This window comes from Dasypus novemcinctus, chromosome 17, assembly GCF_030445035.2.
Source record: "Dasypus novemcinctus isolate mDasNov1 chromosome 17, mDasNov1.1.hap2, whole genome shotgun sequence".
Classification (NCBI taxonomy): Eukaryota; Metazoa; Chordata; class Mammalia; order Cingulata; family Dasypodidae; genus Dasypus; species Dasypus novemcinctus.
In genome coordinates this window covers 26122252-26143888 of record NC_080689.1, presented here as the reverse complement: position 1 = coordinate 26143888, position 21637 = coordinate 26122252, and the positions used below count along the sequence as shown (strand labels likewise).

At 40.7% G+C, this 21637-nt stretch overlaps 1 protein-coding gene across 2 annotated transcripts in view; it reads left to right on the top strand.

Moving 5' to 3' along the window:
- Positions 1–6932: 6932 nt before the first annotated feature.
- The window catches only part of HNRNPLL (heterogeneous nuclear ribonucleoprotein L like), a 47788-nt gene continuing 33083 nt past the window's right edge, over positions 6933–21637 (top strand). Inside the window, exons 1-2 of one of the 2 annotated variants that reach the window (XM_004466016.4) lie at positions 6933–7333; positions 17792–17910. In XM_004466016.4, coding sequence (XP_004466073.2) covers positions 7148–7333; positions 17792–17910 — 305 coding nt within the window. In that variant the 5' untranslated portion in view covers positions 6933–7147. The remainder of the gene's footprint in view (positions 7334–17791; positions 17911–21637) is intronic. The other variant, XM_058278419.2, reaches the window with a different exon arrangement.

The following is a 21637-nucleotide window of genomic DNA, read 5'->3' as shown; positions in this document are numbered from 1 at the left end:
ACACACAAGATATTTCAGGGTTCCGTCAATATGCAGTGCCAAATGTGTGGTCTAATAAAACCAAACATTCAATTGCTTTAGGTGCATGTGGTGGATAAGGGGGTTTATTCCCATTTCATCCTCCTTCAAGTATCCTTCCTTACTGCAGAGTTGGGTAAACCAAAAACTGCATCATCCAGAGTCTCTTACAGCTAGGTTTCAGTAATTAGATACCCTCATGTAAGATTTGGAAGGCTGTTTCTGCTAATAGTCATGGTTGTGGAGGCATGCTTTTTGTCTGTTTTGGTTTTCCTGCAGCAATGGTACCAGCGGTTCTGGTGTTCAGCCATCAGCTTTGTGGCGTTAGGAAGCAGGCAGAGGTGCATCCATTTTGCTGGTGTAGATTATATACAGGAAATATGAGCTGTCAGTTTCCTAAAGAGAAAGAGCACAGCTCTTTTGATTTCCCAGTTCTGAGCTATGATTTTGGGAGTCACTCCTTTAGTCATCTCAATTATTCTTTTTTTTTTTTAGATTTATTTATTTTTCAAAATTTTATTTCTCTCCCCTTCCCCCCAGTTGTCTGCTCTCTGTATCCATTCACTGTGTGTTCTTCTGTGACCACTTCTATCCTTATCAGAGCACCGGGAATCTGTGTTTCTTTTTGTTGTGTCATCTATTTTATTTTATTTTATTTATTTCTCTCCCCTTCTCCCCCGGTTGTCTGTTCTCTGTGTCTGTTTGCTTTGTGTTCTTCTTTGTCTGCTTCTGTTGTTGTCAGTGGCACGGGAATCTGTGTTTATTTTTGTTGCATCATCTTGCTGTGTCAGCTCTCCATGTGGGTGGCACCATTCTTAGGCAGGCTGCACTTTCTTTTGTGTTGGGCGCCTTTCTTTATGGGGCACACTCCTTGCGTGTGGAGCGGAGTGCATGCATCAGCACTGCGCATGGGCCAGCTCCACACGGGTCAAGGAGGCCCAGGGTTTGTACCGCGGACCTTCCATGTGGTAGGCGAATGCTCTAACCACTGGACCAAGTCTGCTTCCCTGTTGTGTCATCTTGTTGTGTCAGCTCTCTGTGTGTACGGTGCCATTCTTAGGCAGGCTGCACTTTCTTTAGCGCTGGGTGGCTCTCCTTATGGGGTACACTCCTTGTGTGTGGGGCTCCCCTATGCGGGGGACACCACTGCGTCGCACGGCACTCCTTGTGTGCATCAGCACTGAGCACGGGCCAGTTCCACATGGGTCAAGGAGGCCTGGGGTTTGAACTGTGAACCTCCCATGTGGTAGGCGGATGCCCTATCCATTGGGCCAAGTCCACTTCCCTCAATTATTCTGTAAGTCATTTTAATACTTAAAGCTTAGATTAATTGGAGTGTATTCTGTTCTCTGCAATTTACCTTTGATATAGTCTGTTCTCTCTGTTTTCAAGACCATTCATGTATTCATTGATTTATTTAGCCAATACTTTTTGAGGGTCTTCTATAAACAAGTGTTTATATATATTGTTTGTGTGTGTGTATTTATATATACACATATACTTTTTCAGGTGTGTGTGGCAATTTGAGATTATTTATGAATCCCCAGAAGAGAGATTATGTTTGTAAACTAATCTATTTCCCTGGGTGTGATACCCTTTGAATGCATTAGATTCAGCTGACACGTCTTGATTAAATTACCTGTTAAGAGTAGTGAGTTGATTTGACCATGTAGTAGGGCGTGACTCAGGGTTGGGTCCCTGTTCCCTTGGTAGACTGACATAAAACGGACACTCACTCAAAAAGATGCAGAAGAGGAAAGAACTTGGTCATTTAGGTCCTGCCATGTGACAGAAAGGAGTAGGCTAAAGCCCCGGGAAGAGCGATGAGCCATTTGTCCGATAGTTTGCAGCTGAAGAGAATAGAGCAGCTGAGCAGCTGATAAAAGCCTGGAAAGAAACCAGCTCTAAGCCAGACTGATATAGGAAGCCCTGAGAGACAAGCCCTATGCCAGCCTACAGCTGAGATAAGAAGAAGCTGGGCCCAAGGAGCCTTAGGTGAAGAAGGAAGGAGAGACCAGGTAGAGATCGCCCACCATCTCGCTTCAACAAGCGGCAACACACTGGTGAGAAATCAACCTTGAGTTGGAATCTTTACGGCCTGGTAATTGTGAGCTTCTACCCCAAATAAATACCCTTTATAAAAGCCAACAGATTTCTGGTGCTTTGTGCATTCTGGTGCTTCAGCACCCCTTTGACTGACTAATACAGTGTGTAAGACAATAGTTTTAGCTCACATAAATTATTGGTATTTCTATATCCCCACCCAGGAATATAGTTCCATATCCAATTGGGGAAGAAAAATTAAAAATTCCACTTCCAATCTAGTCACCACAGAGTTCATATGTCCTTACTGGCATAGTGAAAAGAAGATGGGGGTTAGAGACAAAAGATTAGTCTTTCTGAACTTCTGTTTTTTCTACCAAATGGAGACAGTAAGGATCTTTTCTGCTCCTTATTAGCTTTCTGTGAGAATCAAGTGAGACAATGTATGTGAAATTGTTTTATACATAAAGTGTGGCATAGTGCTGGTAATTGACTGACACTTAGTAAACTAGTACCTTTCTCCTATAAAGTTTTCAATATTGTATGTTTATGATAGTAACCTGCTGACCAACAATACTTCTCTGATAGAATGGGAGTGGGGCATTTCCAGGATATTTTTATTTTGCTCAGTTTAAAAAGACAGAAAAGAAGAATCCAGAGCTTAGAATGTTTAATTCGTCTCTAAGAGAAACATAATGAATAGAGTGTTCTCTGAAATAGCTGGGAATGATCAGTACTTAACACCTTTTGTTAAGTATTAGCAACTATGTGTTAATTTTGTTTTAGCTATAATTTCATATGCAAGATAAATTTACTTTGATAAGGTCTATTTACTTTCAACTGTAGAAGGAATGCTTTGACATTACTTTCTATTGATTAAAAAGATTTTTAGGGAAGCAGATGTAGCTCAAGCAGTTGGGCACCCACCTCCCACATAGGCGGTCCCAGGTTCAGTTCCTGGTGCCTCCTAAAGAAGAGCAAGACAGTGAGCTGATGTGACAGGCTGACTCGGTGAGCTGACGAAACGAGATGACACAACAAGCAGGGAGTGGATGTGGCTCAAGAGATTGGGTGCCTTCCTCCCACATGGGAGTTCCGGGGTTTGGTTCCTGATGCTTCCTAAAAAAAAAGATGAGCAGACACAGAGAGCACACAAGAAGCAAACACAGAGCAAATAGCACAAACAATGAGGAGGGGGGGAGAGGAAAGTAAATAAAATCTTGAAGAAAAGGCTTTTTAAAATGTCTGAAGCACTAGAAATTCATGAGTCAGAGAAAAATGTGAAAATAATTTACATATTATTTCCAAGACTAAGGGCAACCCATAATAAGAGCCTGAATTTTACCTGTCATTATCTGGTGTGAGTACTTCTAAGTGAGTGAGTACTTCTAAGGTAATCTGTTTTATTTTTGCAGGTTGATCACAAATTTCCTTCTTCCCTCCCTCCCTCCCTCTCTCTTTCTTTCTTACTTTTTAACGAGGCCAAACACTGTGGCAGTTCAAGAACCAGAGCAGATGTGCATTATCAAAGCATGTAAAAAGTACATGATTGTGGTTACACTCCAGTACCCAGTGAGCTAATAGTGCTCGAGGCACTTCCTGCAGGGCTTATCCTCCTGGAACGGTGGTGGCTTTTTTTCACCACATCTAACCAAAAGTGGATTAAATTAAAGGGGCTAATTTGGGCAACAGCGCCACAGAGCGATTTCTTTGTAATCTCTGTCAAACAAGGAAAATGATATCATCAGAAACAATGTACTCCTGATTTAACAATATTTCAAAGGAACTAATTGACTTGTTTCTGAATAGCCTTTGCGCTAAACTGTACTTCATGTTAAACAGATTGCCTTGGTTAAATACATCTCTACAACTCTAACACTTTGGAAATGTGGCTCATGCGTAAAATGTGCTTGAAGGTTTTATTTGACTTTAGCAGGAACTGAGGCAGGAAACAAAAATGTTGTATATTCAACAAAATAGCAGCAATATTGGAAATTGAGTTTGGGTATAAAGGCAATTTGCATTTCTAGTCGTTCAAATGATGCAAACATGAGAAAATGCTGACAATTTTCACATGAGTTCTGAACCTTTTAAAAATAGAACTTAAATTTAAAACTTAATGCTAAAATTGTATAATATTTATGATTTCTTATGGAGGTAATTGAATTTTCTTATACCAGTGAAAATGATAAGAACTATAATTTACCTCTTTCCAGAAGTAAAGCTGGATAAGCCTGGTGAAAACTATTGAATGAATTAGTATCATGATAAATGGCTATAAATTAGATCTATAGGTTCACAGCAGTATATACATAGTAATCTAATTAACAGTTGAAAAACTCTCGAGGTTCTAGGACACATACCTATAATTAAGTCAAAACTTCAATGAACAAGTTAATAAAGATCTCGTTTCCAAAGGAAAAGTATAGAATAAAAAAGTTTTATGTCATTAAGAAAGTGATACACTGTGCATAACATATACCACATTCTAGAATGCTTTTATTCATTACCAGGGCTACTCCACTCAACAACTAGTTCAATCAAACATTCGACAATTGGCCAAAGGGCAAGGCAGGGAGATAGTTCTGTCAGGTTTTGCACACAACGGAGGGTGGGAGGGTGCAGGAGGTCCCAGGTGGGCATGGTGTTTAGGAGCTGTCCTTGAATTTTCTTAGGCACTTTGGCTACTGGACGGTGTGTGCTTTATCTCATCTAAGTTAAATCACTCTAAGTACAATTTATTCCCTCCTCTTTTAGCTCTTTTCATGGTATAGAGATGAGTTAGGGAGAATCTCCTTATCAAAGATCCTACTTTCACTGTTTGAACAACTTATTTGCAATGGGCTCAAAGGTCACCTATGGTCAAGGTACTGACATTTGTCCTCTAAAAATGCTTTCTAAATTTTACTTCTTTAGTGTATTTTTTCCTCAGTTTGATGTGAGCTATTGGGAAAAAGAGTAAAGTCTAGTATTGATGCAAATTGACTTCTACCTATCCTTAGTGAAATAAAGGTGTGTACAGCAGCCTCAGTTTGGCAAGACTAGGTTTCCTTACCCATTGGTGGGACAGTTGCATTTTAACCTGTTTTATTCTATAGGTTGAATGCAGGGCTTTGAGAATTTTAAACATTTTCATCATCACAAGAAATATCTGGAAAGTTTGTACAAGGCCTTCTGCTTCTCGCATCCCTCCCAAGGATCTCCTTATAACAGTAGCCAGCTCTGTAGCCACCTTGACAAAGTTTCTTCTGTACACTTCCATTTCATCTTAATTTAAAAATGGATTTCTATTGTTTTTAGTTCTATTTTGTCAGTGTACACCTGCAGCTGCACACAAATTTGGTTGTAGCTGTACAGTGTTGTGAAATGCTTGCAATTGGACTCCAAAATGACATGGAGTGTAAATTATAAAGTACAAAACAGTGTATGGTGACGCACTGTCAGCAATAAGTAAAAATACTTTTTGTTTTTCAGAGGAAATAACTTTGGAAAAGAAAACTAGGCTGAGGAGGAAACAATCCATAGGGTTAGAAAGGAAGAGCCATGTTTAGGTAAGCGCCTGAAGGACCAACTCATGGGAAACACTTGGTCCCAGGCAATCCGGCAAGGGTTGTCCTAGAGGGCAGTGAGGCTGCCGTACAGATTTGCCAGATTCTCTCCTGGGGGATACACGGGGCCTTTATTTCCCAAGAATCCTCATTCAGCATTGTTAAGCACCTAAATTGTGCTGGGGACGGTGGAGGAACTGGGTTTAGAGAGATGGAAAGAGCACTGTTTTTGCCCTCAGGCGCGTCTAGCCTTTAAAACCGTAACACCCTGAGGTAGTGCACCCGTTGCAGGAAGAGTAGACAGAAAGAAGCAACTACAAGATTGGAAGGGTCCCCAGAGCTCCACAGAGGCAGTGAGCTGTGGTCCGAAGAACCAACAGAATTTTGAGAGGCTCGCGTATCTTTCAAAAAATCAGTGATAAAGTGAAAAAAGAACGTCCAGAAGAGAGACAGGGTTAGGGTGAAGAATGCGATTTTATAACGAAGGCTTAACACACGTTTAGTTGGAACAGGGACTTAGACGCGTCCCTACAATGGGCATCAAAGAAGGTCCAAATTACAAATGAGTGAAAAGTGAGCCAACTGACATTCGCCTGTGTGGAGCTTCTTGCTGGCGTTCAGTAAATGTTGACGCTATCCTTGACAGAGGCGGGGAATGGGTTCTATCCGATTTTGCACACTGCGAAGGGGGAGAAGCCGATTTCACGGCTCCTACTCCCTTTCTCCCCCCTCCTCGGCAGTTTTAGGGCTTGTGTGGGGTATGCCTGCAGGGATGTGACAGGTTTTCCACATCTCTCTTGAAATAAAAGCATGTAAATTAGCGGAGGGCGGTTAACACCCGCAGCCCGGGGCCCACAGCCCGCCTCGCTTCTCCCCGCCGGGGAAGGAGCCTAACCGCGCCAACCGCCCGGAGCAGCAACGGCTCCCGGAGGGCGCGCGGCGGGCGTTGTGCAGCCGGGACGCGCGGGCCAGCAGCGAGTTCAGCAGGCCCAGGAGGGGGAGGTGAGGCCGCGCCGAGGGCAGCTGCTGACAAGCAGCCCCTACAGCCAATTGGAAGCCCGGTCGACTCCTCTCCCTGCCAATGAGGAAGGGGACCCAGGCTGGGGGCGCTTCCCGGGGGCTGCGCTTGGATTCGATCCCGCGCGGCGGCGGCGGCGGCGGCGGCGGGGGCGGAGGCCGAGCTGGGGCAGCGGGGAGCGAGCTAGGGGAGGAGGGAAGGCCGGAAGCTACCACCGCGTCCCGGATCCTTAGATTCGCTCCCCTAGGCAGGGAGCGGAGACGGAGGAGGAGGGAGAGGCTGGATGTGGAGCGGCTCCTAAAGGGGAGCGGTCCTGCAGAGCCTCCTCCCAGGGCGCCGCCGGCATCCCGTCCGCTCTTTGCAGCCCGCCGGCTCCCGGCTGCTCGGCCCCCGCGGACGGCCGGGCCGCGCGCACCTTCTCGGAGGCGCTGCCCACGGCTGGGACCGGCCGGCGGCCCCCGAGGCCCGCGCCTCGCCGCCACCCCCAGCCGCCTGCCCGCGGGCCCCGCCGGCCGCCGCCATGTCCTCCTCCTCCTCCTCCCCCAGGGAGGCGTACGAGGAGGACCGGGAATACGAGAGCCAGGCCAAGCGCCTCAAGACTGAGGAGGGGGAGATCGACTACTCCGCCGAGGAAGGCGAGAACCGCCGGGAAGCGCCGCCCCGGGGCGGGGGCGATGGCGGCGGCGGCCGGAGCTTCTCGCAGCCGGTGGGTAACAAAGCGCGGATCGCTGGCCGCCGGGCGCCCGGGAAGCAGGGCCCGCGGGCCCCTGCCCGCCGCGCTTCCCTTTTCTGCCGAGTGGACGCGGTTGGGAAGCGGCGGCTCTTCTTTTTTAGGGCTTTTATGCTTTGCGCGGTCCGTTTTCCCTGCATTCCCAGCGGGAACGTGGCCCCGGCCTGGGCGCAGGCCCCGCGGCGCGTCGGCTGCGGGGCCCTGAACTTGGGGAGGGTCGCAGGGGCGGGGGCGGCCAGCCCCGGGCTTGGGCTCGGCAGGCCTTTGGTACGCAGTTAGCTCTTTGTTATTTTAACTCCTCTGATTTCCAGCTGACGGCTGGACAGCCGGCTCGCTCCGGCCCCTCTGCCCGCAGCCCCCGCGCGCTGGTGCGACCTGCAGGGTGGCCGCGTGTGTTGCCACCGAGGGCTCCCTGGCCCGGGTCCTGAGTAGGGCCATCACAAGATGACAAATCATGTTCTGGCGCTCACACGCTTGTCTCCCTGAAGGTTTAATTTTTAAACATGTTTACTCTGCGGACATGGCATGCTTGCTCTACCACAAAGTTTCGTGATTATTGCTCAGTACAGTTTTCACACCCTTATTGCAAAGTAAAACAAAACTTAAAATCAACTCGGTTCTTCCATTGGCAGCTCCTTCCAAATTTGCTCCACGAAAGGCGTAATTGAACTGAGGCTCACCATTAAACACACGTTCCTAGGTTCTTGTTTTTCTCTCGTCGAAAATGTTAGTTGGAGGCAGAAGGAAAGTGAAAATTATTTTCTCTATTCTAAACAAGTAGTTTTTAAGCTTTAGTTGGATGGAGACTTTAAGGGGACAAAGGAAACAAAGCAAATACTTTTATTCTTTATGCTTTTGCCTTTATATCTTTAAACTGTCTTAATGACTTAAGATGTCCTTTAAACATTTAACACATTTTAATTGTGATTAATTCAGAAAAACTTAACTGAAATTTACGAAACCGTATGCATATTCTGTTATTAAAGTGCTTTTGACATTACCTTAAAAAAAAGGCCAATTAGAAGGCATTTGGCTATTTGAGTTTTTGTGTAAAAATTTACGACTAGTAGTCTCAAGTGTTAGAGTTTCCAAATATGACAATGTGACGGTTAAAGTTACAACACATTTTCAAAAAGGAAGGTTTCGTTTCTTTATGGCTTACTATTACTATTGATTTTTGTGCTTAGCTATTTGGAATATTCAAAATGTAACTTGGAAAAGTGAATAAAGGAAATACATTTCTTTTTAGGAAGTTTCTGTTCAAAGTCAATTCCACTGTCTTTAAGATTATGGAAACAGGAATGTTATAACCAATATTTAAGTGTATTGGATCAGTGCACCACTTTTGCCAAAACTCTTCCCCGAGTTTTTGTGCAGCAGAGTGAAATGTCTTCTTTTAAATGTCTTGGAAAGATAACTTAGTTTATAAAACGTGAAACAAACACACTGATAAAGTGTTTAGCCAATATTATTATTTTGGATGTTGGGAGGAAAATAATGTATAATTAATATAGCCAGCACTTAAGTGGATTTGGGGAGGGTCAGGAGTCTAGTCTTAGCCTGCAAGCTGTGTGCTTGGGAAAGTCACTTAACTACTGTGTTCTGTTCCTTAGTCTCTAAAATGTGAAAGTTGAATTACATGTTTTCCATACCTGTAGTTGTAGCTTGGTGATTAGAATAATGCAGCTTTTAAATTACCCAGGCAGGAACTAATATATGCAGATTGAGTAATAAATTCTAATTTTTGTTTTCTTAACTGCTGTTATGTTTCTTAGGAGAGGGCAAATTACTTTTATTTAATACTTGAATCAATATTAGTACAGTGAGGTCTAATGAAGGCTTATTTTTCGTGTTAAATATTTTTATCTTCATTATTTTTTGGTACTTTTAAAAAAATTGTTAGATTTTTAAAAAATTGAAATAGCCATTGGGATTTAAATAACATACAAGAAAAGTTTGTATCAAAAGTGCTATGCTTTCTCTTTTGTTAAGAAAGAGAATCACTGAATTTTCCTTAGAAACTATTTGTTATTTGTGGTTGGAACTAAATAACTTACTTGCCTAGGTACAAGAGGCAGGAACTCTTCCCTTCATCCTATGCCATTTTTACTGTTGAAATTGAACCTGTGCCATAAAGACACAAGTACAAAGTCATAAATCTGATATTCTGTCATAAAAGCAGCAAATATGGCAAGAAACAAGCAACTGTGGAAACCTCCACATAATAAAATTCTACTTTTGTGATAGGAATCCCTTGGATAGTTTACTGTCTAGTGCTTTGTCATCTGGAAATATGGTAATTCATCCAACTGAAAGAGGTTTGGCCCAACTTTACTGGTCTTTCATCCCAGAGGAGAAATACCTTTGTGGTCAAAGTAATTACAAATTAGGTACAATGATGGGCAGTCATTTCAACTCTAGTTGGAAGTTTGTAGTGTACAAAGTAAGAATGCAAAGATTTATATTGTTTGTCTTGTAATGCAAGGGAATATTTAAAAACATTCTACAAATATTCCTAACTTAGAAGTGAATTGATCATTGTGAATGATCATTACATGTTAAGGTGGAAAGAAAGAAAAAAAAAGAAAAATAGAAAAGGAAAAAAAAATAAGCAAATGTACATGAAAAAAGAAAAATAGAAAAGAAAAAACTGAAAAAAGTGGAAAGAGAAATGGAGAGGTAGTACCTCAGATATGAGAAATGAACCATCCTTTTTTTTTTTTTAAAGATTAAAAAAAAAAATTTCTCCCCCCTCCCCCTTTCCCCCCGTTGTCTGCTCTCTCTGTCTATTCACTGTGTGTTCTGTGTCTGCTTGTATTCTCATTAGGCGGCTCCCGGAACCGTTCCTGGGACTGTCCGGAGTGGGAGAGAGGCGATTACTCTCTTGTTCCACCTCAGCTCCCTGTTCTGCTATGTCTTCATGTTTTCTCTTCCTTTGTCTTATTGCATCATCTTGCTGCGCCAGCTCTCTGTGTCTGCCAGCACTCCTGTGTGGGGCAGCTTTCCTTTGCCAGATGGCACTCCCGCGCGGGGTGGTACTCCCACGTGGGCCAGCACTCTGCGTGGGCCAGCTTGCGCTCACCAGGAGGCCCTGGGCATCGAACCTGGGACTTCTGTATGGTAGATGGGAGCCCAGTTGGTCGAGCCACATCCATTTCCAGAGACATCCTTAAATAGGTATCTTCTGGCATTGCTTTGAAGAGCAAAAACTTCCAGGGTTCTTCAAATTCTCTTGGCAGCATTGTGGAAAAAAGCTTGATTATGGAGGTTTGTGGCTTACTTATGTAGTTACTTTATTCTTGTGGAGCAAATGGTATTCTTAAATTTAGTAGGCATGATTTTTGAGATCACATTTATAGTAAATTTCTATATCTGCCTTTTATGTTATTAAAATTTAAAAAAAAATTGTATCTGCTTTTAGAAAGCAAGTTGACTTCCAAATATTAGGGCTTCACTTTACAAAACCAGTTGAGGAATTGGATTGGGAGATTATATAGAATAGATGAGCTTTTATGAAGGCTGATACTAAACGTTTATGATGTGTTAATTCAATTTGGAGATTATCAAGTTTTTATTTTATTTTATTCTGCTGGTAGGTAAACAGGCAAGCCAAAGAATGTTATAGTGTTTTGTTTGCCTGTGAGATAAAATTTTGTTTCTGAACTTTTAGTAAATAGACTTACAAGATGGCAAAATGCCAGGATAAAAAATGCAATGTTAGAAATTCCAAACAAAGTAATATATAGTAGGTGGATCCAGTTTAAATCCAAGACATACTATTACATTTGAATGATCTAAATTACAGAAATTATATGAACATTATGATAGTATAGTGAATGAATTTGGCATGGGAGATGGATGAGATTACTTTGTTAGCTCAGTTCTCACAGGAAGAGTTGAGACAGCATAGTAACAATCCTCCTGGGAATGAAAGAATTCAAGAATGTATGCCTTGCAGGTAAGTAAGTGCTAGAGGTTGATGCTTTTTTTTTTTTTTTTTAAGATTTATTTATTTCTCCCCCCTCCTTCCTCCTGTTCTCTGTGTCCATTCGCTGTGTGATCTTCTGTGTCTGCTTCTGTGGATCCTGTGTCTGCTTCTGTGTCTGCTTCTGTGGATCCTGGGACCTTCCGGAATGGGAGAGAGGTGATTATTCTCTTGTGTCAACTCAGCTTCCTGGCCTGCTGCATCTCTCATCGTCTCTCCTCTGTGTCTCTTTTTGTTGTGTCATCTTGCTGCATCAGCTCTCTGCGTGGGCCAGCACTCCTGTGTGGGCCAGCACTCCTGTGTGGGGCAGCACACCTGCACGGGACAGCACTCTGCGTGGGCCAGCTTGCCACACAGGCCAGCTTGCCTTCACCAGAAGGCCCTGGGTATCGAACCCTGGACCTCCTATATTGTAGACAGGAGCCTGGTTGCTTGATCCACATCCGCTTCCTGAGTTTGAGGCTTTTTTAGCAATAGTGGCCCTTTGTCTCCTCTGGCTAACCTGCTGTGGTAGAGTGAGGATTATTTTTGGACTAGTTTTGGAAAGGAAGTGAAAAGTGGTAGATTTTATTATCTTCTGGTTTTAATGAACAAAATAACACTTATTTTTCTTGGTGTTATTACATATAGTGAAAAGAGCTGTTAATAGGGCTGGAAGAAGCACAAGCAAGACAACTGTCTTGGCTCTGCTACTGTCAGACTCAGGGGCTTCGACTTACTAAATGAGATGGTTGAAAAGGATGATTTCTAAGATCTTTTAACTCATTAAAAATATTATCTGAACTCTTACCATATGCTTGGTTCTGTTTTAAATAATCGAGATATAATTGTGAAAAAACACTCCATATCTAAAATTCTGCATCACTTAGTGCTTTTTTCTTCCTGTCCATGAAATTGAATACAACTTTCAGGGCTTGCAGTTGCAGCCACAGAAACAACTCAGATGAGCTTAAGCAAAACAAAAAGCAGGTAGAGATAATTTATTGGCCAGTGTAACTGGGAAAACACATTGTGGTACTAGTTTCCGGCATGGCTGGATCCAAGGATTTTGATGATTTCATAGAGACGTGTGCATGACTCTGTGTTTGAGCTCTGCTTTCCTCCATATTGGTTCCATTCTTTATGTAGTGATAAGCTAGGCTTATGTTCTTATAGTTATTAAAACAAGAGAACATCTTCCCTCTCCCAGTGCCCATATTTATCCCTGGAATCAACTTTTTTTGGGGGAAACAATGATTTTTAGGTCATGATTTCCCTTTCTCTCCTCAGCTAATCACTGGGCCGTCTCTGTAGTTGGTACGGCATGATTTTCTGATTGAGAGCATTATTGAAGTAATAATGGATTTGAGAAGGCTTTTTAAATTTGTTTTTACCAGAAGAAAGAGGAAGGGATTTTGGTAGGCAAAACTAAATAACTTTTACTACTTGAGCAAAAAAAATTACTTTTTAAAAAGTTATTTGAGTCATTTGGCTGTTCTTTTTAGTCTTTGTTATGTGATCAAATATACCTAAAAACTTTGGATGGGAAAATTAGAGAGTTTCTCATATTTTGGGTCTGCCATATTGTTTCTTTAAAAAAAGAAAAAAAGGCCAAATAAAGCCATATAGTTGTTTAGTTTAATTTAGCAAGAAAGAATTATGTAGGTTAGTTCTAAGCATAGTATGAGTTAAAATAATATTTGCAGCTGTCCCTTAAAACTAATTCGTCCTTGGTCTACATGAAATGTCTAAAGTAAGGGAGAAGATAATTTTGTATCTGGAAATACTACACTCATTTCTTGGTATACTCATACTTTGATAAATTCTAATGTATCCAGGGAAGTATTACATGATGGAGAAGAAGGCACTTGAAATCAAATCATACAAGGAGTAGTGGAAGAATCTTGGAGATATTTAGCCTTAAGGGTAAACTTAGGTATGATAGAAGAAATCATTACAAATAATTAGAAGAGTATTATGAGCAAGGGGGAAATCTAGATGGGGTAGGGAGTACCAGTTAACATTTATTGAACTTTTGTTCAATAACTACCACTGTGCTTGACATTTTATATATATTGTTCTGTTTATTGTAGTCTTGGAGTATAAGGATTTGTTTTTTTTAAACAGAGATACTGAGGCTCAGAAAGGTTAAGTATTAGCCTATGATCATTGAGCAAGTAAGTATCCAAACAAGGATTCAAATGCTTGTCCGACTCCAAAGGCCGTTTTGGAAACTACAGGAAGGCAGGTTTAGATGCATATTAAAAAGAACTTTCCACAAATATAATGGATTGTCTCACTTGTGTTTCCTCTCATTGTAGATGTTTAAGAAGATACTGGATTTATAATTGGCAGTGGATCTGTATGTGTTTGGGGGTGGAGAGTGAAGTATTGAATCTGAAGTTGGTCTTTCTCAATCCTGGAATTGTAGGAGAGCAGGAAAAGTCATTCAGTAGCTGTTGTGCATGTGGTTTATGTGGAGATGTTAGAAAACAAAAAATACTTAGGGTCATTGTGCCTGACTTTTATGGGTTTACAGTTTAATTGCTTTATTATATGAAGAGGTATTAATGGCCCCTTCAGTGGATAGGAGTTTCATTTATACTTCACTGATCTTCCCTTCCTTTCAGTGGATTCTAGTCTTCAACTGCAGTAGGCAGAGTTAGCATATAAGTTTGTTCTGAAATAGCCTTTGAGGGACTGGGATTTGGAATGGTTATTATGATTAGATTTGTTCTGGAGCCTGCAGTGGGTACTGGATAATATATCCATTATAGTTGATCTAATACACCTAAGAAGGGATTGAATAATTTTTAAAATTTTACATGTACATTGTAAGCATGCTTTCATTTACAGGGTACTCATCTGGTATATTGTTTCCAGGCTGATAATTAGTAGCTATAATGGATCAAGAGAAAGCCTAGTTACCTAAACATTAGAAATGGAAAGAACATTAGGTCTTCTATAGGAGAAAAATTTAAAAAGACACCTTAATCTGGAGAAGACATGGCATGATCAAAATATTAATAATATGTGGATGAAATAAACAGTTCTAACTTGTCCACTAATTTAGGAACTAGATATGAAGTATGATACTTAAAAGAGGTAATTTTAAGGGTAGGTGAAAGAAGCTCTACAGATAATTCCAAATTTCTTACCACCAAATTTCTTATGTAGTATAGATAGAGATAATAAAATAATATAAAAAGTGTTAGTTCTCTATCTTCCCTCTTACATCCAAAATACTATCTAAGCCTTGGAGGGGGCTGGTGGGACTATAGTTTGAAAAAAAAACTTCAATAGTAATCAGTTTGATATTTGGAAATAACCCTAGAATTTTTTTTTCTTTTTTTAAATAAAACAAGCTATAGAAAGGATGAGAAATTTTTCTTTTTTTTTTTTAAAGATTTATTTATTTTTAAAGATTTATTTTTTATTTCTCTCCCCATCCCCCGCCACCCCCCTCCCCCTCCCCCCTCCCCCCCCTCCCCCCCTCCCCCCCTCCCCCCCCTCCCCCCCTCCCCCCCTCCCCCCCCTCCAGTTGTCTGCTCTCTGTGTCCATTTGCTGTGCGTTCTTTTGTGTCCGCTTGTGTCAGTGGCACCTGGAATCTGTGTCTCTCTTTTTTTTTTTTTGTGGCGTCATCTTGCTGTGTTAGCTCTCCGTGTGTGCGGCGCCATTCCTGGGCAGACTGCACTTCTTTCGCGCTGAGCGGCTCTCCTTACGGGGCACACTCCTTGCGCGTGGGGCTCCCCTACGCAGGGGACATCCCTGCGTGGCAGGGCACTCCCTGTGCACATCAGCACTGCGCATGGGCCAGCTCCACACGGGTCAAGGAGGCCCGGGCTTTGAACCGCGGACCTCCCATGTGGTAGGCGGATGCCCTAACCACTGGGCCAAGTCTGCCTCCCGAGAAATTTTTTTGCTAAAGATGAGGACATAGGTAGATAAACTCATGAATGGCATGTTAATAGTGGGTTATTAAGGGAAATACAAGAGTTTGGGAAGTTTTCAGTTTTTGAGATTGAGGTAGCCATATCTTCCCCTGTACTATATTGATTGTATTTAGCATCTTCCCACTGTTAGGGAGTCACTAAGTATCAATTGATTCCATTTAGAAAATATAATTAAATAATAATATACTAAAATGAGGTCTTGAGGTATTTTTCGTCTGGTCCTATAATCCTCTTCTTTATGTGAAGACGAATTGGAGGGAAGCAGATGTGGCTCAAGTGATAGAGCTTCTGCCTACCATATGGGAGGCCCCGGGTTCGATCCCTGGGACCTCCTGGTGAAAAAGAAGATAAAACATGCCCACATGGTGAGCCAGTGCCCACGGAAGTGAGTCATGCAGCAAGGTGATGATGCATCCAAAGAGTGTGAAGGTGAAGCACTGCAGAATCCAGGAACTGAGGTGGCGCAATTGACAGGAAACCTCTTTCCCATCAGAGGTCTCCAGGATTGAATCCTGGTGAATCCTAGAGGAGAGAAAATGAGAAGAAAAGGCAACACAGCAGCAAAAACAGCAGAATGGGAGGAGGGGAAGGGGGAAAAAAATATGTCTTTTAAAAAAAGACAAATTGGAAAAATAGTCTTATTTCTTAGCACTGTAAGTGGTTACAGTTTTGGGTTAGGGAGGAAGAAGAGAAGTGATCAATTGATTGGTAGTGCTTATTTATTAAACTACTTGATCAGTAGTTTTTATATTGCTCTTCATGCCTTTTTCTAGGTCCTTAATATTACATAATAAAATAATGTCACAACTTTTTATTATATAAAACGTCCAGTTAGAACTTATTTTTTCACTAGATTCAGCAGTTTTGTCATTTGAGCTTTTTATCTTTGTATCTATATATTTATATTTATGTACATACTTTCCCCCTAAACTATTTGAAAATAAGTTGCAGACATCGTGAAACTTCATCCCTAAATATCCCAGCATTCCTATGAATAAGGATATTCTCTCACAATACCATACCATTACCATACCTAAGACAATTCCATTGTATTCTCATATCTTGTTTGTATTCAGATTTCTCCAGTTGTCTTTTACAGCAGTTTTTATCTATTATAAAATATTCACACATTGCATTTGGTGGTTCCATCTCTTAAGTCTCAATCTGGAACCTGCCTTCCACTAGTTTTTGTGATATAACTTTGAAGGGTCCAGGCCAATAGAGTTGTTTTAGGTACCCGGGTGGGTGATTGAACCCAAGACCCCTCATATGTGGGAAGCTGGCGTTCAACTACTGAGCTATACTTACTACCACGAGTTGGCTTTTTTGTTTCTTGTTTGTTTGTTTTTAGGAGGTACTGGGGATTGAACCCATGACCTCGTACATGGGAAGCAGGTGCTCAACCACTTGAGCTATATCTGCTCCCCTATATTCCCTTTTAAAAGAAACTTTAAGACCACATACTTAAATTTAAAAACATCATGCTAGGAGAGTTTGCATTTTTGAGTACTCCTTGTTCTTTTCCTAAGTGAATAAACTTAAGTTATAGTGGGACTAGATAACCAGTCAAACAAGGATGAAAGATGATATAAATCTATTACATGGGGAGTGGTTGAGTGCCTGCTTCCCATGTACAAGGTCTGGGTTCAAGCCCTGGTACCGCCTTAAAAAAAAACCTATTACACTGCTGGAAAAATATATACTTTAAAAAAAAATTTTATTTATTCCTCCCCCTCCCCCCACTATCTGCTCTGTGTCCATTTGCTGCGTGATTTTCTGTATCTGCTTGCCTTCTCTTTAGCCAGCACCAGGAGCCAATCCTCGGACCTTCCAGAGTGGGAGAGAGATACTCAGTCTCTTGTGCCACCTCAGCTCCCTGGTCTGCTACATCTTTTATTGTCCCTCCTCTGTGTCTCTTTTTGTTGTGTCATGTTGCTGCACTAGCTCTCAGCTCAGGCTGGCTTGCTGTGTGGACCAGCATTCCTGTGTGGTCCGGTTCTCCTTTGTGGGCCAGCACTCTGCGCAGGCCAGCTCATCATGCAGGCCAGCACTCCGCTTGGGCCAGCTCGCCTTCACCAGGAACTTGAGCCACATCTGCTTCCCAATATACATTTTATATTAAATTTAAAAAGATTTAATTGGAATTTCTTGTTCATTTGAACCACTTGATTTTGATTTTATGCAAGAAAAACTGAAATTATGAAACTAAGAAAAATTTCCAGTCCTAGCATGTTCTTTGTATCTACTTAGTCTGAGATTTTCTTGGAAATAGAAATGTTGTTAAATGACTTATTTGTACTCTTATTGAGATAGAATGCTGCCTTTTTAGAAATTAAAACTTCCAAATCAAACATATAATTGATTTTACTTTCAAGTCTTGCTAATTTATGAATTAGCAATTTGGGTGGGATTTTGTTTTTCATTGTCTGCTTTTTAGTGTAGTGTTGAATTTACTAAAAGATGCAATTTAAGCTTTTAAATAACGGTTTTAACTAGAAATGATTTTCTTTTGCTAGGAGGCAGGTGGAAGTCATCATAAAGTTTCTGTTTCGCCTGTTGTTCATGTTCGAGGACTCTGTGAATCTGTGGTGGAAGCAGACCTTGTGGAGGCACTTGAAAAATTTGGGACAATATGGTAAGGACAGTAGGGACATCATGCAGATTGAAAACAGTATGGTAGAACATTTTGCTTTAAGCTTGATGTTTTCACATAAGTTTGCCTATGATTATTTCTTTGGATTTTTTTTTTTCCCATAATCAAAACTTTATTGAAAAACTGACTCCAAAATAGGAGATCACTGCTGTTTATCTTATAAAATCAAACCTAATTCCATTATCTTAGTAAGATAACTAGAGTTACTGAATTGTTAAGGCATTCTGCAATGTAAAACAAATTCAGGAAGTTGGGTGCATCATTCATTAGTATTTTTTTTTTTTTTAATTTTTATTTGTCTTTTTTTAAAAAAAGATACATAGATCACAAAAAATGTTACATTAAAAAATGTAAGAGGTTCACATGTACCCCACCCCCCCCTCATCAACAACCTCATTCATCATTGTGGCACATTCATTGCATTTGGTGAATACATTTTGGAGCAGTGCTACACTGCATGGATTATAGTTTACATTGTAGTTTATACTCTCCCTCAGTCCATTCAGTGGGTTATGGCAGGATGTATAATGTCCTGCATCTGTCCCTGCGATATCATTCAGGACAACTCCAAGTCCTGAAAATGCCCCCACATCACACCTCTTCTTTCCTCTCCCTGCCTTGAGCAACTCCCGTGGCCTCTGTCTCCACATGAGTGATACAGTTCCATTGCTAGGAATATTGTTTTCTTTTAAATGAACATCCTCTGGTAGGCTGGAACAACACTGTTGAACGACCTATAAAAAAGAACCACTGTCTGAGCATGGCTGAACACCATACTAATCTTGCAGTAACCTGAACATTTTACATCCGTAAAATAAGAATTTGGGCTTTGAACTAGCCATTTTTTTGTTTGTTTGGTTTTTTCTTTTCTAAGGATGGATGTAGTAAATCTCTAGCCAAAGGCATGTTGATCCTCTCAAGCCCATCCCTTTCAGATCTGAGGTGACATGCCTCTTTGGAACCTTTAAAACGTGTTTTTTTTTCCTTTCTTTCTTTTGAAGTACTGGGAGCTAGGGAATGAGCCTGAGAACTTGTGTGTAGGAAGCTGGCACTCAACCACTGAGCCACATTGGCTCCCCCGAGTTGGGTTTTTTCCCCTGTTTGTTTTCCTTGTTGTTGGGGTTTTTTTTTGTGTGTGTGTTTTTTAGGAGGCACCGGAAACCGAATCCGGGACCTCCCATGTAGGAAGCAGGCACTCAGCTACTTGAGCCACATCCGCTCCCCTAAACCTGTTATTTTTAACCTTCCTGGACTGATGCATGAAAGTACTTTTGTGGTTGCATGATTACCTCTCACTCACCAGCCAAAATATGTAAAATTGATTATCTGTATTTTTCATCTGATGTTCAAATGGATCCATGCTTCCTTCTCAAACTCTGCTTTAAAGCATTGTTGATTATGCCCTTCATCTTCAGAGTTTCAAGATGTAGTATTTAATACCTTTTTTTGTTTTTGCTTTTTGTTTATTTTGAAATATTTGGAATATTGGCAACTGAAAATGGATGATTAAGCGTAGGCATTGTTCGCTTAGTGGGGTATTGCTGTGAGTGCTTATTCAGATCATGAGCTATTGTTTCATCCTAATTTGTCTTCCTTTTGTTCCTACTTCCTCTTTCCACAGCTGGTGTATGCTTAAGAATTAAGAATATTGACTTGGAAAGATATAATTAGAAAAGTGAATCTGCTGCCAACAATAGCCACTTAAAAATTCTTTGAAAATTATTTTTGGAGTATGCCCTGCTGTTTTCTTCTTAGTTTGGATAATCTAGAGTTGATTTTATTATTTTATTTTCTTCCTTGATGAATGTTAGTGGTTTTTGCTATAGCCACCTGAGATGGACCAAGTCAAAATGTATAAACTGGAGAACAATTTCAATTTATTTGCTGAGTTAGCTTGATTGCTTCAGTTTAATAAAAATGTTATGTGAAATATGTTTTTGAGTATATTTAGAGAAGTTGTAGGTTTGCAGAAAATATCAAGGTCCTATATACCTCCCCTGTTATTCTTTGCATTACTGTACCTTTGCTACAGTTGAAGAAAGAATCTTATTATAATTGTAGTATTAACTGTAATCCATAGTTTAGATTAGGGTTCCCTGTTTGTAGTTCTGTTTTTTTGTTGTTAATTTTTATTCTAGTAACATATAACATGTAAAACCTAAAATTTTTCCTTTTAACCACATTCAAATATACAATTCAGTGGTGTCAATCACAGTCCTAATATTGTGCTACCATCATCTCCTATCGACTATTTCCAAAACTTTCCCATCACTTCATACAGAAATACAAAAATTCTGTACTAAGAATTAACTCCCTGTTTCCTACCCCCCAGCTGTTGGTAACCTGTATTCTAGTTTCTGACACTGTGAATTTGCTTATTCTAACTAATTATTTCATATTAGTGAGATCATACATTTGTCCTTTTGTGTCTGACTTGTTTTACTCGATGTAAATGTCTTCAAGGTTCATCCATATTGCTACATGTATCAGAACTTCATTCCTTTTTACAGTCGAATAATTTCCATTTTATGTACATACTATTTGTGGTTTATCCATTCATCTTTGGTGGGCACTTGGGTTGTTTCCATCCCTTTTGGCAATTGTGAATAATGCCACTATGAACACATTTGAGTCCCCCTGCTTTCAATTCTTTTGGGTATATACCTGGGAGTGGTATTGCCAAGTCATGGAATTTTACACTTAACTCTGTGAGGAACTGCCAAACTAGTTTCAGTAGCTGCTGCACCACTACCAACAGTGAATGAGTGTTCCTATTTCTCTGCATTCTCTCCAAAACACTTATTTCCACCCCCCCCCCCCCCTTTTTTTTTAAGAAGGTGCCAGGAATGATTAAACCCTGGACCTTGTATGTGGGAAGCAGGCATTTTAACCACTGAACTACATTTGCTCTCCTTATTTCCCTTTTTTGATAGTAGCCATTTGGTGGGTGTGAAATGGTATCTCATGGTTTTGATTTGCATTTCCCTAATGGCTAATGTTTTTGAGCCTCTTTTCAAGTGTTTTTTCGCTGTTGTCTTTGGAAAAATGTGTGTTCAGGTCCTTTGCCCATTTTTACGTTGGATTTTTTTGTCTTATTTGTTGAGTTAGGGGATTTCTTTATATATTCTGGATATTAAACCTATATCAGCTAGGTGGTTTCCAAATATTTTCTCCCATTCTGTAGATTGTATTCACTCTCCTGATGAAGATCTTGGATGAACAAAAGATTTTAATTTTGATGAAGTGCATTTATTTGTTTTTTATTGTTCATACTTTTGGTGTAAAGTCTAAGAAACTATTGTATAACACAAGATCCTGAAGGTAATGCCCTATGTTTTATTCTATGAGTTTTATAGTTTTGGTTCTTAATATTTAGGTGTTTGATACAGTTTGGGTTGGTTTTTGTATATGATGTGAGGTAGAAGTCCACTTTCATTCTTTTTTGCATATGGGAAATCCAGTTTTCCTAGCACCATTTTTTGATGAGACTGCCCTTTCCTGATTGAGTTTTGTAAAAAATCACTTAGCTCTATGTGAGGTTTTATTTCTGAATTCTCAGTTCAATTCCATTGGTCTATATGTCTTTCTTGTGCCAGGGCCTTGCTATTTTTATTACTGTGGCTTTTGTAATACATCTTTTTAATTTTTTTTAGATTTATTTATTTTTTCTTTATCCTTTCCTCCCCCAAATGGTTCTCTCATCTGTCTG